Source organism: Schistocerca serialis, chromosome 2, assembly GCF_023864345.2.
Source record: "Schistocerca serialis cubense isolate TAMUIC-IGC-003099 chromosome 2, iqSchSeri2.2, whole genome shotgun sequence".
NCBI classification, from domain to species: domain Eukaryota; kingdom Metazoa; phylum Arthropoda; class Insecta; order Orthoptera; family Acrididae; genus Schistocerca; species Schistocerca serialis.
In genome coordinates, this window is record NC_064639.1 from 632,362,832 (window position 1) to 632,382,717 (window position 19,886).

General features: G+C 41.8%; 1 protein-coding gene across 2 annotated transcripts in view; it reads right to left on the bottom strand.

Annotated features, from left to right (window-relative positions):
* Window positions 1–19,886, bottom strand: part of LOC126457711 (uncharacterized) — a 64,428-nt gene that overhangs the window by 21,382 nt on the left and 23,160 nt on the right. Inside the window, exon 1 of one of the 2 annotated variants that reach the window (XM_050094244.1) lies at window positions 16,709–16,838. The exons of the other annotated variant lie outside the window; for it this stretch is intronic. Coding sequence (XP_049950201.1) covers window positions 16,709–16,736 — 28 coding nt within the window. The 5' untranslated portion in view covers window positions 16,737–16,838. Of the gene's footprint in view, window positions 1–16,708; window positions 16,839–19,886 lie in introns of those variants that run through there. 2 annotated transcript variants of the gene reach the window in all.

Here is a 19,886-nt window from a genome sequence, read left to right on the forward strand (position 1 = left end):
ACTGTTTGTTTTGCCACGAGTAAGGGGCATAGCTGTCATAGTACGCTCCCAGTGTTCTGTTTTGCTATCAGGTTCTAAATATTACTTCATTGATTGTGGGAAATGAAATTATTACGACCGTCGTAGAAACAGTGATTTCATGTTAATCACTGTTTGAAATATAGTGTAATTGAGGTGATATTAAAAGAAAATTCTCTGTCATGAATAAATAATTGTCCTATATATTAAAACAATACATACCAGTGACAACTAACAGTACGACCTTCGTTGTATTCGGCAGGCTGTACTACTTCTCCTCAGTCATTTATAACCACTACCACTTTTTTAAGTCCCGCTGGCAATAACTTAGGCTGTAATACTTATTCGGTTATGTTTCATTGTTATTATTCTATTTCCCTTGGTAGCATGAAGTTCAGCAGACTACCCGTGAAATTAACAGAAAAAGACCTTCATCTACAGAAGTCATCCACCACAGCCAAGAGGAGTTACGATAAGCTGGCAGGTCACACGCGTGTAAGGGCAGTAGTTGGAACTGGTTGATTTCGCACACCTCCATTAATTTGCTAATGGCATTTCTGAACTCAGTGAAGTCAGTTAAATCTCCACGTAAATAGCAAATTACCTTGAGAAGTTTTACTCCTAATGTATCGAAAGATAATCAAAACGCTTAGATATTCGTTAAACACAATTTAGACAGAAACTTGAAAGTGAGATGTTGTTTCTACAAACAAAGCTGAATTTTCCAGTAAAACAAAGTTCAAATCATGGTGGATATTGATCATGCATTTCCTTCATTTTATGAATAATATTTCTACCATTTAGATTCATGGAAACCATCAGATAGTTTCACGGAATTAGAAAATCACTTTCCTACAGCCCAGTGTATTTGGTACAGGTAGCTGCCAATATACAGATAGTTCACCAAAGCAGTTACAACCTACTGGGGCCTTCGTTATGGCCATACAAGGAGGAAACGTTGCGCCAATGGTTTGCTCTTTAGAAACGGAGCATCATTTCAGTCTAAAGAAAAGGAACTAAACGTAGCCTAGTCATAATAACCACCGTAGTGAAACTACGAAAACAGTGAATTCACGTGGCTGGACGAGCATGTGAGCATCGTCCGTGCATTAGTTACTGAACCAGTTTGCATGTCTCCACTGGCTGTCAAATGCAAAAATTATGCAGATTGTTCTTCATTCTATATCGTATTATTGATTTTGAGCATTAACAACCTGTGCTTTTCCTGCTAGACAGACATACCATTAGTTCCATTTATCTGTACTTAAATCTCCTACAGTATAGAAATTTTCGATGTAAGAGAGATCGTTTGAATAAATTCTTTGTATTTAAAATAAGTTATTACAGAGCATTGCCTTTCAGGTTCATTAAAGCAGTTTCCACAGCTCGTCGATCCTATTGGCCTCTGTAGTTTATGTTCAGCTGTTGTTGCTTCTGACGAACGTTAATGACAACGAGAAATAAGGATGAACACCGTCAGTCTTGTAAATTCTTCATGTCTGAGCATCCTATCTAACACAGTTTCTATCATCTACAACCTGACTTCACTATAGCTACGTACCCAGCACGAGTAACAGTAGCCATATGGAACTCGTTTTTCTTGTTCCATAAAATGACATTATTGTCAGTTTGAACACAAAACGTTGATGAATATCGTTAGATAGGCCCAAAGACAGCACAATAATTTCACTTACATGTCTTTTCATTATACCAGGTCAAGTTTTAATATTAGGGCTTGTTGAAAAGTAATAGTTCCGAATTTTTCATGTGCAAACTCAAGCTTTCTAATTAAAACAAACTTTATTAACGTTCTATATGTTTATTCTTCATATCTACACGTTTACTCCTCAACATAGTCGCCCTGACGACAAACACATTACTCGTAACGGAAACCGGGATGTTGATACTGTCACTGTAGAATGTCTGACATTGTCGGAGTTATTACAATTTTTCCTGCACCACTTCATTGCTATGAAAGTGAAGTGCACAAAGATGTTCCTTTGGTTATGGAATCACATGAAGACAGGATGGGACAAAGTCGGAACTGAATGTACGATGATCGATGACAACGAGCCCGAGGCGTCGGCATGTTGCAGACGTCGCTACGCTCGTGTCTGGTCTGGCACCGTCACGATGAAGGGGAGGGTGCTCCGCGTGTCGACGAACACTTCGAATTTGTGATTTCATTTTTCTGAATTGTTGATCAGGCACTGACGAGGTTATGTCAGACAACGCCCTGTTACACATCACACTTCTTTGTCCTCTAGGGGCAGAAGGATGTGATTTCCATCAGCGAAGAGGAAAAGTTGACTAAATAGTATTCGTGAGGTAAATTTCTTTAGCTGATGTAGAGAATAGAATAAAAATTCTGGGAAATTACTTTTCAGCATGCCTTCGTAGCTGAGATTTATTGTCCATCTAAAGAAGGGTTACCATTCTGAGACGTTCTGCACTAGTTGGGTTGAATTTCGTAAATTCATTTTTCAATTTATAGCGCGACTTCTAATACAGTCTTCGAATACTGTGTACTCTCTCTGGGTTTCTTGTCTGTTTTATATACCGAATAAATCAAAACTGTTAGTAATCTGTCTTACATATGTTCAGCATTTATCTCCGACAACATTACTCAGCACGTGTTTAGCCAATTAGTATCTTCTTTCATTCATGGATTACAGCACTATTTTTAAACGTGTATTTCTCCTTTCTAAGTCTATAATTCAGGTCTACTTCATTTTTGACTGCTTTTAGTTATGTCTCACTCACATTAGAAACAATTCTTCATATACAATTTTCCACCTGTCATAGAATGCTGTGCTTTAGTCATCCAGTTTATGACTGTGATGCAGCTGTGATTGGTTCCGTATTTGTCCAATGGCCTTTAATTAAATAACAGCTGAAGAGTTGACAGAGATCCGTTATAAATACAACTGCATTTAAGTTTTCGTTAATTTCATAAACTGTCATTTAAGTATAGTACTTAAACACATGTGAAATGTAAAGAGAGAAATGCTAACTGGACCGCGTTCCCTGCCAAGGATGGGGGATGTGGAGAAAAGAAGGGGCGGGTCCTGTTGAAGATACAACGACTCTTTGTTAGATTTTTACTAATTCATAGAGCACAGACATTCTTATATATATACGCTCCATTTTCTGGCATGGTCCGGCGTTCACTCGAAATATTCCGGCATCTTAGCTGCATGTGTATACGTCTGCAGTTTGGGAGGCGACTTCTGATGGCAGGATGTGGCCACGTTGCTATCACGGGTGGCAACCAGGGGTTCTGTGACGCTGAAGATGGCGGCGTTCCAGTGGCACGGCGATGGCGTTGCCCAGAGTGCAGGTCTGGCCATCGGTGAGGAGCAGGAGCAGTCGGATGGCCACCCAGAGAAGACACCATTTTTCTGGCTTTCAACTATTTCATGTGTTTTCCAGGAAAGGCAAGGCCAAGCCACTGTGTCAGTCATAAGTCTCTGCTTTGACCATCGGCGTCATCGTTCCAGTCAACGTGTGAAGGCAGGAACCGGGTATCACATCCAAAGAAGTCATAATATCCCTGGTTGTAATTAAAGACAAGAGCAGTAAAAATACCATGCAATGGAAATTCTACCCCTAAACACAGAGAGAAGAGCGGGTGATGGAAAGACTATATTTAACCCCCGAGCAGGTGCGCCTATTTATAAAGTGTGCAAGGACAAATAATATTGTTTTGTACGACCCATTCTTGTTTTATAATTGAGAGCCCATACCCTTTCCTTCATTATTGCTTCACATAACACAGTGATAAACTATGTTGTCCTACGTCCAAGAGTGGGATTGAAATTTAAGACGAAACGATATCAATGACAATATTCACCAATTTCATTGCTATCCTGAGTGAAAGAGCAGGGGATTTACAAGATCAGTTGAACGGAATGCACAGTCCACTGCGTGTAGAATATGGATTGAGAGTAGACCGACGAAAGACTAAAGTAATGAGGAGTAGGAGAAATGAGATTTGCGATTATTTTCACATCAGAATTGCAGACTACAACGTAAAGAATCTGAAGGAACTTTGTTATGTGGAAGGATATAACAAACGACAGACAAAGCAAGGAGGACATAAAAAGTTGAATCGTATAGGTAAGGAGGGCATTCCTGGCCAAAAGAAGTCTACCAGTACGAAACATTGACCTTAATTGGAGAAAAAATTTCAGAGAGTATATATCAGGATTACAGTAGTTTATGGAATCGAATCATGGAAGATGAGGAAACCGAAAAAGAATCATTTGAGACTTGGTGCTGTAGAAGCACATACAAAATTATGTGTGCTGGTACGGCAAGGAAAGGAATATATGGAGATGGTTCAAATGGCTCTGAGCACTATGGGACTTAACATCTTAGGTCATCAGTCCCCTAGAACTTAGAACTACTTAAATCTAACAAACCTAAGGACATCACACACATCCATGCCCGAGGCAGCATTCGAACCTGCGACCGTAGCAGTCCCGCGGTTCCGGACTGCAGCGCCTAGAACCGCGCGCCACCGAGGCCGGACGAATGTATGGAGAATGCGGACATGAAGGACGATAGGAGATCCGCTATTACATCAGGAAATAACTTCCGCACTTCTAAACTCAGAGAGTAAAAACTTTAGGGGAAGGCAGAAATGTAAAATACAAAACTTCTAATTGAGAACTTTGTATGCAAGTAGTACTCCTCAGTTAAAAGTTTGGCATGGGCTATAGAAGGTAAGCATCAAACCGGTTCTAAGACTGATGACCACGAATATATATATATGTGTTTCGTTAACCGCTGTACTATACATGAAAATGGGTAGTTCGTACTGTTATCGTATCTGTGGTTTCCTATTGCAAGCTAGGGAGAAATGAGAATATTCCCTTGTAGGCATCGCCTGTTTTATCTTGCCGTTATGGATCCTACACAGCTTATATGATGGGGGCCAGACGTACTTCATTGTCTACGTTAGGTATTAGTACAAAAAAAATGTATATCAGTTACGTGGAGTAGTTAGAAACCATATTATGACACTGGCCTGCCCTCTGCCAAGTACACCATGTTCTGCTCAAGACAATTTTATGGAGCAGTATCAGGACATCGCTATAAGTTAACCAACAGTAGTTTACGAATATACCACTGAGTTCCTCATGCGTCCTGTGTATCTGCATATACTCGGTATGGATTGTCAGGAAATCAAAGACATCCGTTCGTATTTTTTTACGACAGGCCTCACATACACATTCCATTTCAGATATAGATATTACGGTACAGAAACAAGACTAAGATGCCTGAGGCTAGACGCTATAATATGATACGACAGATTTTTTACCACTCCGTTTCCCTTCAGGTATTTATAATTAAGCCGAGATGCCACCAACTCCACAAAGTCAGTTCTTGTTTATATCGATCTGACGTTGTTTATATTATTGGATGGCACAGACAGCTGAAGACTCAAAAAACGCTATGAGAGGGTTCTTCACATTGTCTAATGGATGGTTTATGAATTTTGCATTCACACCTCAGTCCTTCGAGTGTTTTGATGTCTCCATAGCTTCACCGTCTCTGCTGCTTATCGCTGGAATCTACCACAACCACACTTTTTATCCTGTTCTGAAACCACTGACATAGACAACAGGCGTGCGCTAAATCTCTGTTCGTTAGCACTGTTACTTTGGGTACAAGTAAGGAGCGTAACTCGCATCGTCCGCTCCCAGTGATCTGTTTTGTCATTAGGTTCTAACTATCGCTTCACTGAGTGTGGAAACTTCAAGTTTTACGTCCAATGTAGAAACAGTCATTTCATGTTTATAGCTGTTTGAAAAGCAGTGTAACTAAGAAGATACTAAAAGAAAATTCATTGTGGTAAATAAACAATTGTCCCATATATTCCGACAATACATACAAGTAAAAACTAGTAGTACGACCTTCGTTCTATTCGGTAACTTCTCCCCAGGAACTTATAACCACTACCACTATTTTAAATCGCTCTGGCATACGTCTACTTTTTTTTCATTGTTACTATTCTGTTTCCCTTGGTAGCATTAAGTGCAGCAGACGAGCTGAGAAATAAGAGCTTCAAACAAAGATGTCATGCACCACAGCCTAGAGCATTTCTGTTGAGCTTCCATGTGACATGCGTGTAAGAGGCCGTAGTTGGAACAGGTTGGTTTCGCAAAAATCGTTAAACTGCTAATGGCATTACTAAACGCAATGAAGTCAGAAGTAGTAAATTATCTTGAGAAGTTTTACTCTTACTGTATAGGAATGATGCAAAAGCTCTTTTTACGATTAACCATTGGTCGCTTATGTTGTCACCACGTTATATAAGTAACTGGGAAATATCCAGCCACTGTTTAAGCCTTATTCATATAATCAGTTATGGAGACTGGGCCCCTCACAAAAAGTAAACAAGAAAAAATGCTATTTGTAATTGAAGCTTTCACCCAAAATTACTGTGGAATGCATAAAAATGCTTTTGATGTCCTTGCACTAACCACACATATTTGGAACGCAGTTACAACCTACTAGGGCCTTCGTTATGGACATACAAGGAGGAAACGTCACGTCAATGGTTTTCTCATTAGGAACGGAGCGTCACTTCAGTCTATGTTATAAAGGAATGGAACTGAAAGTAGCCTAGTCATAATAACCGATAATAACCACCGCAGTGAAACTATAAAAATCGTGAATTCGCGTGGCTGGACGAGCATTTCAACATCGTCCCTGCATTAGTTACTGAACCAGTTTTCATGTCTTCCACTTCTTGTCAAATGCAAAAATTGTTATGCAGATTGTTCTTCATTCTGTATCGTATTAATGATTTTGAGCATTAATTACCTGTTCTTTTCCTGCCAGACAGAAGCAGCGATAGTTCCATTTATCTGTACTTAAATCGTCTACAGTATATACATTTTAGATGTAAGAGAGTTCGTTAGATTAAAGAGCGTTGTCTTTCGGCTTCACTAACCAGCTTCCACAGCTCGTCGATCCTACTGGCCTCTGGAGTTTACGTTCAGCTCTTGTTGCTTCTGAGGAACCTGAATGACAAAGAGAAATAAGCACGAACATCGTCATTCTTGTGAATTCCTCATGTCTGAGCATCCTTTCTGACACAGTATGTATCATCTAATACCTGGCTTCCAGATTCGGATTCATTTATTTTACGATGACTCATGGTCCTCTGGAAGAACGGAGTTGACGGCAGGTAATAAGATTTACCCATGTCTTTATTGTAGAACTCGGCGGTGCGAAATGTCCGATAAGCGATGATGTCCCGGCTATTAAAACTTTCTAGCCCTGGAACTTTGTACACTTTTGGTTTACAGACGAGGGCCACGGTAACCAGCCGTTACCATGCTGCAGGTTATCATTGCTGCTAATGGTAAAGTTAAGAACTCCAAGACCGAAAACTGTTGGACCATGCAGGACGACTTGTGCACCTACGTGGTTAGAGGTATTAATAGCAGTATTGTCTATTGCTTTATAGACTGTTAGGTGCATACGCCCTGTCCTCCAGTAACAGTAGCCATATGGAACTCGTTTTTCTTGCTCCATAAAATGAAATTATTGTCAGTTCGGACACAAAACGTTGATGAATATCGATAGTTAGGCAGGAAAACATGGATACAGCTCAGTAATTTTACTTGTAAGTCTTTTCATTGTAGTATATCAGCAAAACTTTTAGTATGAGGGCTTGTTGAAAAACAATGGCTCCGAATTTTTCATGAGAAAACTATTAAGCTTTAAAATGAAAACAAACTTAAGTAACATTCTACATCTTTATTATTCATATCTAAACGTTTACTCCTCAACGTAGTCTCCCTGACGACGACCGCATTACTCGCAACGAGAAACCAGTATGTTGATACTGTCACTGCAGAATGTCTGACATTGTTGACGTTGCTACAATTTTGCCTGCACCACTTCATTGCTATGAAAGTGAAGTCCACAAAGGTGTTCCTTCGGCTCTGGAAGCAGATGAAGACAGACTCGGACAAAGTGGGAACTGAATGTACGATGATCGATGTCGATGAACCCGAGGCGTCGGCATGTTGCAGACGTCGCTACGCTCGTGTCTGGTCTGGCACTGTCACGGTGAAGGAGAGGATGCTCTGCGTGTGGACGAACACTTGGAATTCGATTTTTCTGAGGCACCGACGAGGTTACGTCAGACAACGCCATGTTACACATTACATTTCGATGTCTTTTACCGGCAGTTTGAATGTGCGAAGCGGAAAACTCGACTAAATGATATCCGTGATATGTATTTCTTCAGGCGATGTAAACAATAGAATAACAAATTCTGAGGAATTACTCTTCAGCAAGCCCTTGTAACTGAAATTTATTCTCCATCTAGGGAACGGTTACCATTCTGAAATGTGCCGCACTAGTTGTGATGAATTTCGGAAATTCATTTTTTTATTTTTCATTTACATCGCCACATTCAATAAAGTCATAGCATTCTGCCTACTTTGCATGGGTTTCTTGTCTGCTTGATATACCGACTATATCAAAACCGCCAGTAGTCTGTGTGATTTTTTTTTTTCAGTTTTTATCTCCAATAACATTACTGCCGACGTGGTTCACATCTACCTGAGCATGTGTTTAACCACTCAGTATCTCCTTATATTCATGGATTGTTAAACGTGTATTTCTATATTCTAAGCTTGTAATTAAGGTCTACTTAATTTTTGTCGGCTTTCAGTTGTTATAAAATGCCTTGCGGCAGACAGCCAACTGAAGATTGTGGTGCAGTTGTGACTGCTTCCGTATTTGTCCAATGGCATTTAATTATATAACAGCTGAAATGTTCACAGACATCCGTTATAAATACAACTGCATTTAAGTTTCCGTTAATTTCATAAATTGTCATTTAAGTGTAGTACTTAAACATATGTGAAATGTAAAGAGAGAAATGCTAACTGGACCGCGTTCCCTGCCAAGGATGGGGGATGTTGACAACAGCAGGGGCGGGTGCTGGTGAAGATACAACGACTCTTTGTTAGATTTTTACTAATTCATAGAGCGCAGACATTCTTCTGTATACGCTTCATTTTCTGGCACGGTGCGGCGTCTCCTAGAAATATTACGGCATCGCAACTGCAGGTGTATACGTCTTTAGTTTGCGAGGCGACTTCAGATGGCAGGATGTGGCCGCGTTGCTACCACGGGTGGCAACCAGGGGTTCTGTAACGCTGCAGATGGCGTCGTTCCAGTGGCACGGCGATGGCGTTGCCCAGAGTGCAGGTCTGGCCATCGGTGAGGAGCAGGAGCAGTCGGATGGCCGGCCAGAGAAGACACCATTTATTCTGGCTTTCAACTATTTCATGTGTTATCCAGGAAAGACAACGACAAGGCACTCTGTCAGTCATAAGTCTCTGCAGTGTCCATCGGTGTCATCGTTCCACTCAGTGTGTGAAGGCAGGAACAGGGCATTGGGGTGGTCCAAGGTTAGCATGAATGGATGTAATGTATTGTGTATAATTAATACGCAGTTATACTTTGCCACTATTTATGTAAAGCTACAGATCAGGAAATGTATTCTACAAGTGAAATATAACAGTTGACGACATGAAAGTACAGTTTGATTGTGTCAGAATAAAACTATTACAAGGCCAACAGAATGATAAAACAGGCAAAACCATGTTTCAAATAATAATTTTTCCACTCAGTTTCTAGCCTGATTGTAAAGCCGAATTATTACATATCGGGTAGCAATCAGAAAGTATCATAAAAGAAGATAAGTTCATTCCACCGGTCTCTGTTACTAGTGAAAGAGGTAAGTTCTAAACTCTCGGAATTTCTTGCTTTCTGTGAAAGTTGTTGATGTCTTCAGTCAGCAGCACAGCCATCTCTCTTCACTCAACCCAGACGAGTCAGCTCCCCCAGGATGAGCCGACACACTTGCAATACTTCTAGTTCTTGGGACAGTCTGACAGGACTGGTTTACATAGACTCTTGGGTTTCACCACATAAAGTACAATAAACAGAAGGAATATATTTTAATAGAGTTAGAAACTATTAATAGAAATTTATACTATTTCACATTTACTACTGATAACACAGTGATAAGTCATTAACTTTTTATGTGGCATGAATTTCATTTTTCGCGCCATTATGGTCGCAAAACATTGAGGTTGTGGAAGACCTCTGTAACAGATGCACTACAGAGAATGTCGTTTCCACATGTACGAGTGATAGCTCGGTGGGGTCTCGTATTCGTTTAGATGTTCCCAGAACGGTAAGTACCTCTTCTTGTTCATGTGTTTTTAATAGGCTTCCTTTCAATGGGCTGGGAATTAGCTTGTCTGTTCTGAACCCAAATATTTATGAAGACATCTTTTAATAAGCAGCGACTGTTGTTACGAGTACTATAATGCTGGAGCAGGTGTCCTAACTGGTGACAAACGCCCTATGCAGGCATGATAGTAGAAAGATCTTTGGTAGGTGGACCCTGCGTGTAAATCTGAAGCTTGGTGCATTTCGTGAGAGTTAGGATGTCACTAGAATCAAGTTCTTCAACGACGGTAATGGACCCCATGTGCACGGCATTCAATAAGATACAAGTCTATCCTCCAACATGACAAGTCATCACCAAAGCTGGGCCTCAGTTTTGCATGCAAGTAACGGATTTCGCAAACCCGGAATTTGAGAGTTGGGAAATGGTGAGCAGCGACAGCCCTTGCAACCGTACTGCCATGCACTACGTGCTCAACCTAATGTAAGAACCGCGCATGCTAAGGCTTCACTAACGTTGAAATGAGCCAACGTGAAGCGGTACGAAGCGGTTACTCTGATCTACACATGCAGCACAGCTATTGAATTCCCCCGGCCACACATCTGCCCACCTACTACAGTGTAGATGGACTAAAAATATTTTATATGCAAAATGCGTACATAAGGAACATGGCCGACGAAAAATGTGTGTAACCAGTAATATATACCTGGAAAAATTTAAGCGTAGAGAATTCCATCTTTCTCTTAACAACTGAAGTGTCATTCCTTACTATTCAAGGGGAAAATTTATTTTCACATGGATACAATTACAATCCAGCAATCTCAGTTCGATAGTCTCAACCTAGTCAAAAAGTATTTAACTGGACGCTTCTGGATCTCTATAGCTCTTCCCCCTCTAGTCCAAGCGTATTATGATAGTCAAGAGATTTCAGGCGTGATCGTTAGAGCATGTAGACTAATCGGTTTTAACATTCCTTTCCCAATGAGGCTGTCGAAGGTGAACGTAATATCTGGCATTACCTTTGACCACGAGTCTCATATTAACAACAAAACTTTTACGCAATTTGAAGACAGTCTCTATATATACGGACTTTTCTGGAAGAGCATACTGAATACCATGTTAACAGAAGTCTGGCAAAAGCAGGGCCAAATGTTAAAAAAGCGAAAATTGTCAAGATACTGGCAGTACTTCCGAACTGTTGTGCACAGGATCTCTGGGTGACATTCCATGCTGAGTTTGCTTTCAATGAATGCTGGATTTTCACATAACTGCTGCCATTCTAGTAGATCCAACTGGACAGTTCTACGTTCCTCACTTCATTAACGACTATAAACTCGTTGTATGGTTCTACTTCCACACTCAGACCTCCTTTTTCTTTTGCTTGTTGTACTTGATCTCGAACGATACCTGTCCATTATCCTAAATATGTTGCAAGAGTCAGTCTGTAGTAAGAACAGTGTCCTGTGCATGTAATTGTGAGCACTTTATGAGGGAGCTAAGTGAGATTTCTATTTATTCATTAACGTATAACGAGTATTTTTTATGTACACTACTTACGCTGAAAGTACAACAAGCTACACTGAAAAGAGTGCCTGGTACCAACCAGGCAACATAATTACTGTCAAAATAAACCACACAGCACGAATATCTGTTGCCTATCAAAGTATCTCTTCGCTAAATGTTGAAACTAAAGGTCATGTAGAACTTCATGTCGCGATTTACAACAAAATTCAAATAATAGAACCCAGATTCAACATTGCAGAAAGTTAAAAAATGCAGCACATATTAGAGTCCAATAACAGGAAAAAGAGAATGAAATATATCCAGGAAAATGCTCTGAATAGTTTTGGAGAAGAATCTTGATGAGTTGCAATTTCGTTAGTGCCGAATCTTGCATTGCTCAAAGGGAGGCAACAATTTGCCGTTTAAGTGTGAGGTAAGGGTAGCCACTTTCCCTTAATGGTGTGATTAACTCATATTCTCACATTCACTTTGGAACCCTTCACAACATGTTATACTTAATAGTCTGTGATTATCTTCCGCACAGCAAAAGTGCTATTGGAAGTAACTTACCCTTCGGTAGCAGGCGGTAGCAAGAATACAGCTTCAGTGAATTAGCATACAAGTAGAACTTGTTATCTGCCTGGACACAAATGGTATTGTCGTCTTCTTCCGTGTATGACGCCGCCACAAACGTTCCAACAGCCTGGATGGTGGCGGACGGTAGCTCCTCATTCTGGATGGCGACGGTGATCGACCCTACTGGTTGTCCGTGCGCCACCGTAACTGCGACCAGTGCTGTAGAATACAGTGAACATTATTACAGATTGCAACTTCTTCTACTGGCTGCTGGTGCAACTTTACCATCTAGCACTCTAATACTGCTGTATGTTAATGTGACTGCCAGCTTGACAATACGGAGATACAGTACAACTCAAATGACTAGTGCCACAACTCTGTCACTTGCTAATGTGTCTCCTCTGGATGGTAACGGTACTCTGAGTCTGATAGTCTTTAAATTCGACATGAAGTCCAATGTACTGATTTAAGAAAGCTATGCCATGAGGTTACCGCATATTTGTGGCATATGTGTAGAATGTTTTAAGACGTGCTGTACCACAACATGAGTCTGTTTTCGGTACGTAATTGCTGATATAACTCAACAAGTCGCTCTTAATGGAACAAAGTCGATACTTGGAAAGATAATGTCAAGCGTTTGACGAGTAAGTGTCACATGCCCACTACCGATCGCAATATACTCGCTATAAAACAAAAAGTACTGCATATTTTGAGAAGTTGTAGTTTAGATCAAACCAAGTGAAATGTCCAGTACAATTGGGCTCAAAAACGCTTACCTTTGAGCAGTAGTGGAAACTGTAAACCATATTCATAGTTCTGGGTAAGTGGAGCACATACATTAACCCTAACTCAACCAGTACGTATTATGAACAGCTTGTGAAAACCATTTACATTGTAATATTTTCTCTGCATTTGCCTGAATAATGGGAGCCTCTCATCACAAAAGGTGAATAGCAAACATTATATTGAGCACATCCTTTAGCGACGACTCACAAATGCAGGTCATATGTGATACCTGATGTCTCATGTGTTTTTCAGCTACTTCCTTTCATGAGTTTGGAACCATTTCTCGTAACTATGTATTTATGAATTTTGTCATGAATTAAATATTATCAAAATATAGATTATGCCGAATGAATAAATAAGAAATAATTATGCTGATAGTTGTAGTAAATACGCCGTCAGTGTCAAAGAAATTATGTTGAACTAACATAAAGAACATATTTCAAGGAAAAAAACATCGTTGTCGCGAACGCATGCAGTCCTAGAACAGAGGGTAGAGATGAGTTGCGAAGCGTCTGTAGTGTGGTAGAGACACGTGTGTCGGCCCGCAAATGCCAGATGAAGATTGTTGTCGAAATGGTGTTATAATATACACGTGGTATGACAAAATAAATATACGCCAGGACATGTATGGACACAGAACATGATCGAAAGAAGATGTTGGAATTAATGAAAAGAGCTGTGAGCATAACTTTTATTTAAGCTGTTGACTAATTAAGAAGAGCCTACCACCAATAATGAATGTCTTACTAAAGATTAGATCGTATCAGAAGCAAAACATATCAAAGTAAGATATAACCAGTATTTTAATAGCTCCGTGACAGGTATGCCAGCTTAACTGTAAATTTTTGGGACATTCTTCAGAGCATACTTCCCAGATCCAGTTCGTTAGCCATCAAGAGTGTACTACTCTCAAACCATAGCTTTCGAGAAAGTCATAAGTAAAAGAAATAATTAAAAGAAATTCGATCCAGTTAGTGTTACAATTGATTTTCAATAAAATATCAGTGTAATTAAAAGCTGTAGTATTTACGGTTGTTCATACAGTTTTCCACAACTACCAGTCACTAAAAATTAGAAGTGATTCAAATGCAACCATATTTTATTGACAAAAGAATGCTGGCTAACAGATAGTCAAAGAAAGTTTACGATTTTATGTTGCGTTCCGTAAATGACTTTATTGCATACGTCTAAGTAGCATTAGTATTGGCAAATAACAGTTGCCATAAATGACGGTTGCTATGGCATCATTTGCGAAGTAACCAGTAAAGATTTATACTCTGTTCTGGTCACAATTTAACATATTTTCAAACAGGCAACAGTAAATTTAGGTACGTAATACAGTATAGTTTCTATGGAAAGTTCATAGTCGTTGCAGATTTATAATTAACATTATTGCAGGCTAAATTAACGTCTTCAGTGTTCGTGCTACACATGTTTTCGCAACTAAACTGTGTGTATTTCATTAATTTGCCCCATTACCTTTCTTGCCCAGTATTTGCGTGATTAAGTACTTACCAAATTTAATTTTTGGCCCTTTCTGGAGCTGAAGACCTCTCTATTCTGGAATCTAAATTCGTTCAGACGAAATTGGCATACCCAACTACGGCTAACGACATCTAAACTATATTTATTCCCATTCTTTTACATTTGTATCGGTGTTGCACCCAGTAAATACTCGTTTGTTAACGATCAGGTCGTAACTACCTGCGCCTTACCAGTAAACATTTATATGCGGATTACATATCTCGTTTCCATTTACTATGGAACAGTAGCTACGCGTGTCACAAAAAACGTTTATTTAGTCCAGGGATAATATGAGGAGTACATGCTGCTATAAAACAACAAAATAACGCGATCTCATTTGATTACTCATTCTTTATTACATTATGTGGATGATTCGAGATAGCAAACAGCTTATGTATATTTGAAGTATTTCAAAGTAGTAACGATGAACAAGTGCTCACGCCTATTGAGGTGTGCATTTCATAGTTCATGCCCAAAAGAATTTTTTCTTGTTTCCTTCCATATAACCATCTCTCAAAATTGTGCCAGTGACCAACTCTTCGCCGAGTGTATAAACAGGTTTTCACGAGGATAACTACACTCCTGGAAATTGAAATAAGAACACCGTGAATTCATTGTCCCAGGAAGGGGAAACTTTATTGACACATTCCTGGGGTCAGATACATCACATGATCACACTGACAGAACCACAGGCACATAGACACAGGCAACAGAGCATGCACAATGTCGGCACTAGTACAGTGTATATCCACCTTTCGCAGCAATGCAGGCTGCTATTCTCCCATGGAGACGATCGTAGAGATGCTGGATGTAGTCCTGTGGAACGGCTTGCCATGCCATTTCCACCTGGCGCCTCAGTTGGACCAGCGTTCGTGCTGGACGTGCAGACCGCGTGAGACGACGCTTCATCCAGTCCCAAACATACTCAATGGGGGACAGATCCGGAGATCTTGCTGGCCAGGGTAGTTGACTTACACCTTCTAGAGCACGTTGGGTGGCACGGGATACATGCGGACGTGCATTGTCCTGTTGGAACAGCAAGTTCCCTTGCCGGTCTAGGAATGGTAGAACGATGGGTTCGATGACGGTTTGGATGTACCGTGCACTATTCAGTGTCCCCTCGACGATCACCAGTGGTGTACGGCCAGTGTAGGAGATCGCTCCCCACACCATGATGCCGGGTGTTGGCCCTGTGTGCCTCGGTCGTATTCAGTCCTGATTGTGGCGCTCACCTGCACGGCGCCAAACACGCATACGACCATCATTGGCATCAAGGCAGAAGCGACTCCATTCGTCCCTCCATTCGTCCCTCCATTCACGCCTGTCGCGACACCACTGGAGGCGGGCTGCACGATGTTGGGGCGTGAGCGGAAGACGGCCTAACGGTGTGCGGGACGTAGCCCAGCTTCATGGAGACGGTTGCGAATGGTCCTCGCCGATACCCCAGGAGCAACAGTGTCCCTAATTTGCTGGGAAGTGGCGGTGCGGTCCCCTACGGCACTGCGTAGGATCCTACGGTCTTGGCGTGCATCCGTGCGTCGCTGCGGTCCGGTCCCAGGTCGACGGGCACGTGCACCTTCCGCCGACCACTGGCGACAACATCGATGTACTGTGGAGACCTCACGCCCCACGTGGTGAGCAATTCGGCGGTACGTCCACCCGGCCTCCCGCATGCCCACTATACGCCCTCACTGAAAGTCCGTCAACTGCACATACGGTTCACGTCCACGCTGTCGCGGCATGCTACCAGTGTTAAAGACTGCGATGGAGCTCCGTATGCCACGGCAAACTGGCTGACACTAACGGCGGCGGTGCACAAATGCTGCGCAGCTAGCGCCATTCGACGGCCAACACCGCGGTTCCTGGTGTGTCCGCTGTGCCGTGCGTGTGATCATTGCTTGTACAGCCCTCTCGCAGTGTCCGGAGCAAGTATGGTGGGTCTGTCACACCGGTGTCAATGTGTTCTTTTTTCCATTTCCAGGAGTGTATATCAGATATCATGTAAAAAAACGTAACCAAAAAAATGTTTGTGGTGAACGAAAATTTATATATCCTGCCAATACTTACCAGCAACAAAGAACAGAGCAGCCTTCATTGTACTCGATAAAAAAAACTACTGCTCTTGGTCTTACATTTTCATTTATATATGTTTAAACACCCGATGACTTCAACGTATGTTGTCGTACTGTTCCTTTCTGATTTTCCGTTCCAGGAACTGTGTTTGCAGTAGATTGACTTTCCATGTTTTTGGCAAGATACATTATCGTTCACTCTGTCATATTTATTACCAACGCTATTTCAACAACTACTGTCAAAAAGACGGGTTATCATACTGCACCGGTCACTTTCTTCTTACTCGATGTAGCCGCGCTGGGTAGCCGCGCGATCTGAGTCGCCTTGTCACGGTCCGTGCGACTCCCCCTGTCGGAGGTTCGAGTCCTCCCTCGGGCATGGGTGTGTGTGTTGACCATAGCGTAAGTTAGTTTAAGCAGTGTGCAGGCTTTGGGACCGATGACACAAGTAGTTTGATCCAAAAGACGTTACCACAAATTTCCAACTTTCATTCGATGTCATTGTAAGAAGACGGGTATCCTTAACCCTTCTCTCATTCGGTGTCATTCTAGTAGGGCCGAGAAAACAAAAAGACGTGTGTCCACGTAAGACAACTTCAAGAGCTCACCAACACAGCTGAGTAGATATCTGACACGCATCTTACAGGCAGTACTTGTTAAATGTGCAGTGAGAAGAAAAAGCTCCAGTAAAAAAGTGAGTTCCTACAAATAACTCATAAAGCTTTCTTTTAAATTAATAATACATAGTTTAGGCACAGGCTCGAAACGAAGATTTTTTTCTGTCAACGAAGCTTCTGATAATGCAGTACGGCTCAAATCCTGAAGAAATTAAATGTACAGATGCCACTGATCGTGCACTTTGCGATCTAAACAGCTTTCCATTTTGAAGGTGAGAGCTCTGTACCTAGAGGATAGTACACCTACGACCTAGGTGCGCTGCGATATTAAATACATACACTAAAGCGCAAAAGAAACTGACGTAGGCTTGCGTATTAAAACACAGAGATATCTTGGCAGGCAGTACGCAGCGCTGTGGTCAGCAACGCATGTATAAGCCAACAAGTGCCTGGTGCAGTTGTTAGATCGGTTACTACTGTAAAATAGCAGGTTAGCAAGATTTAACTGAGTGTGAAAGCGGTGTCATATAGACGGCGCACGAGCGTTGGGACGCCGCATCTGCGAGGTAGTGATGAAGTGGGGATTTTCCAGTAAGACCATTTCACGAGCGTACTATGAATATCAGGAATCCGATGAAAGATCAAATCTCCGACATTGCGGCGACCGGAAAACGGAAACTGGAACAACGACTGAAGAGATTCTTTCAGCGTGACGGAAGTGCCACACCTCGGCAAATTTCTACGGATTTCAGTGTAGGACCATGAACAGGTATCAGTGTGCGAACCATTCAACAAAATTCATCGATAAAGCCTTTTGGAGCAGAAGACCCATTCGCATACCCTTGTGATTGCACGGCACAAAGCTTTACCCTTTGCCTGGGACCGTCAAAGCTGACATTGGAAGGTTTATGAGTGGAAAAATGATGCTTGGACGGACGAGTCTCGTTTCAAATTGTGTGGAGAGAATCTCATGAATCTATGGAAGCTGCATAACAGCAGGGGACGTTCAAATTGGTGTAGGCCGTGTAATGGTATGGTACGTGGGCAGTTGCAGTGATATGGGACGCCTGATACGTCTAGAAACGACTCAGTCTAATGCCGTGTACTAGTCACCTGCATCCATTCATGTCCATTGTGCATTCCGATGGCCTTGGGAAATTCTAGCAGGACAATGCAACTCCCTACACGTCCAGAATTGCTACAGCAACGCTCATCTGAGTATAAACACTTCCACTGGCCACCAAATGCCCCAGATATGGATATTATTGAGCATATCTGTGATGTCTTGCAACATGCTGATCAGGAAAGATCTGAACCCTCTGGTACTCTTACGGATTTACGGACAGCCCTGAAGGTTTTACGGTGTCAGTTCCACGCAGCAGTACTTCAGACATGCCATGTCGAGTTGAGGCACTTTTGCGTGCGGGGGGGGGGGAGGGGGGGGGTCTCCACGATATTAGGCAGAGGTACCAGTTGTTTGGCTCTACACTGTAATATATATATATATATAGATAGATTAAATCTGTGAGCACTCTGTCAGATGGGGCATGTTAGATTCTTTTACACACCTATTTTGCCTGTAACGGGAATGAAACAGACGCTTTCTGTCAACACTAAGCGTCGCATGTAAGTAGAGACGAGTACCACTCGTTTGGGCTGATTCCAAGCAAACAATCAAAAACGTAATTGCAAATATCAGTAGAAAAGCAGTAGATAATGCTCCTGACGACTCTTCGGAGATCAGTTACATACAAATTTTAAGCGGCGAATCGATAGAGCGCTCCTAGATTTAATCTAGTGCGACACCCATTTTAACGATATGTGTTAACAGGGTCTTTGAAACTTGAAGAACAGCAAATGCCTGAGCAGCGACAGTATGGCCCTGTCATGCTTGCTGGCCGCGGTGGTCACTGGAATGAACGCTCGTAAGGAGACTAGGTTCCTGACCATCGTGTTTGGCGTATGGCTGGGGTATCGAACTGTATGTGCGTCTGCAGCAGCAATTTGATAGTTGGTAATGCAGTGGTACAACGAACTGTTAAAAATCAATTACTTAAAGAACAGCTCCGAGCTAGACGACCTCTGACGTACATTCCATTGAACCCAAAACACTGTCATCACCGAAATCAGTGGTGTGAAGCGAGAGATAACTGAAAGCAGGATGCAGGTCTATTACGTTTTCTGACGGTGAATGCCGTTGCCAACCGGTCTGCATACTAAACGTACTGGGTCTATACTGGGGGTTATGGTCAGGGGTGCGAGTTCCTATGATAGCGGATGCACTCTCACGATTAGCCCACGCATCCAGAATGAAAACTTGTAAGTAATTTGTTGATTCGGCCAGTTATGCTGTGTTTTCCAACAGAATAACGCTCGCCTAGATACCGCTTTTGCACCACAGCATACTATACATACTGTCGTCTAGCCCTGGTCTATCACCATATCCGTCTCCAATCGGGCACCATGAGACACAAACTCCGGCTTCATTCACAGCCAGCATTAACCGTCCCTGTACAGACGAACCAAGACCATAATTCAAGCACGTTTGCGTATTCG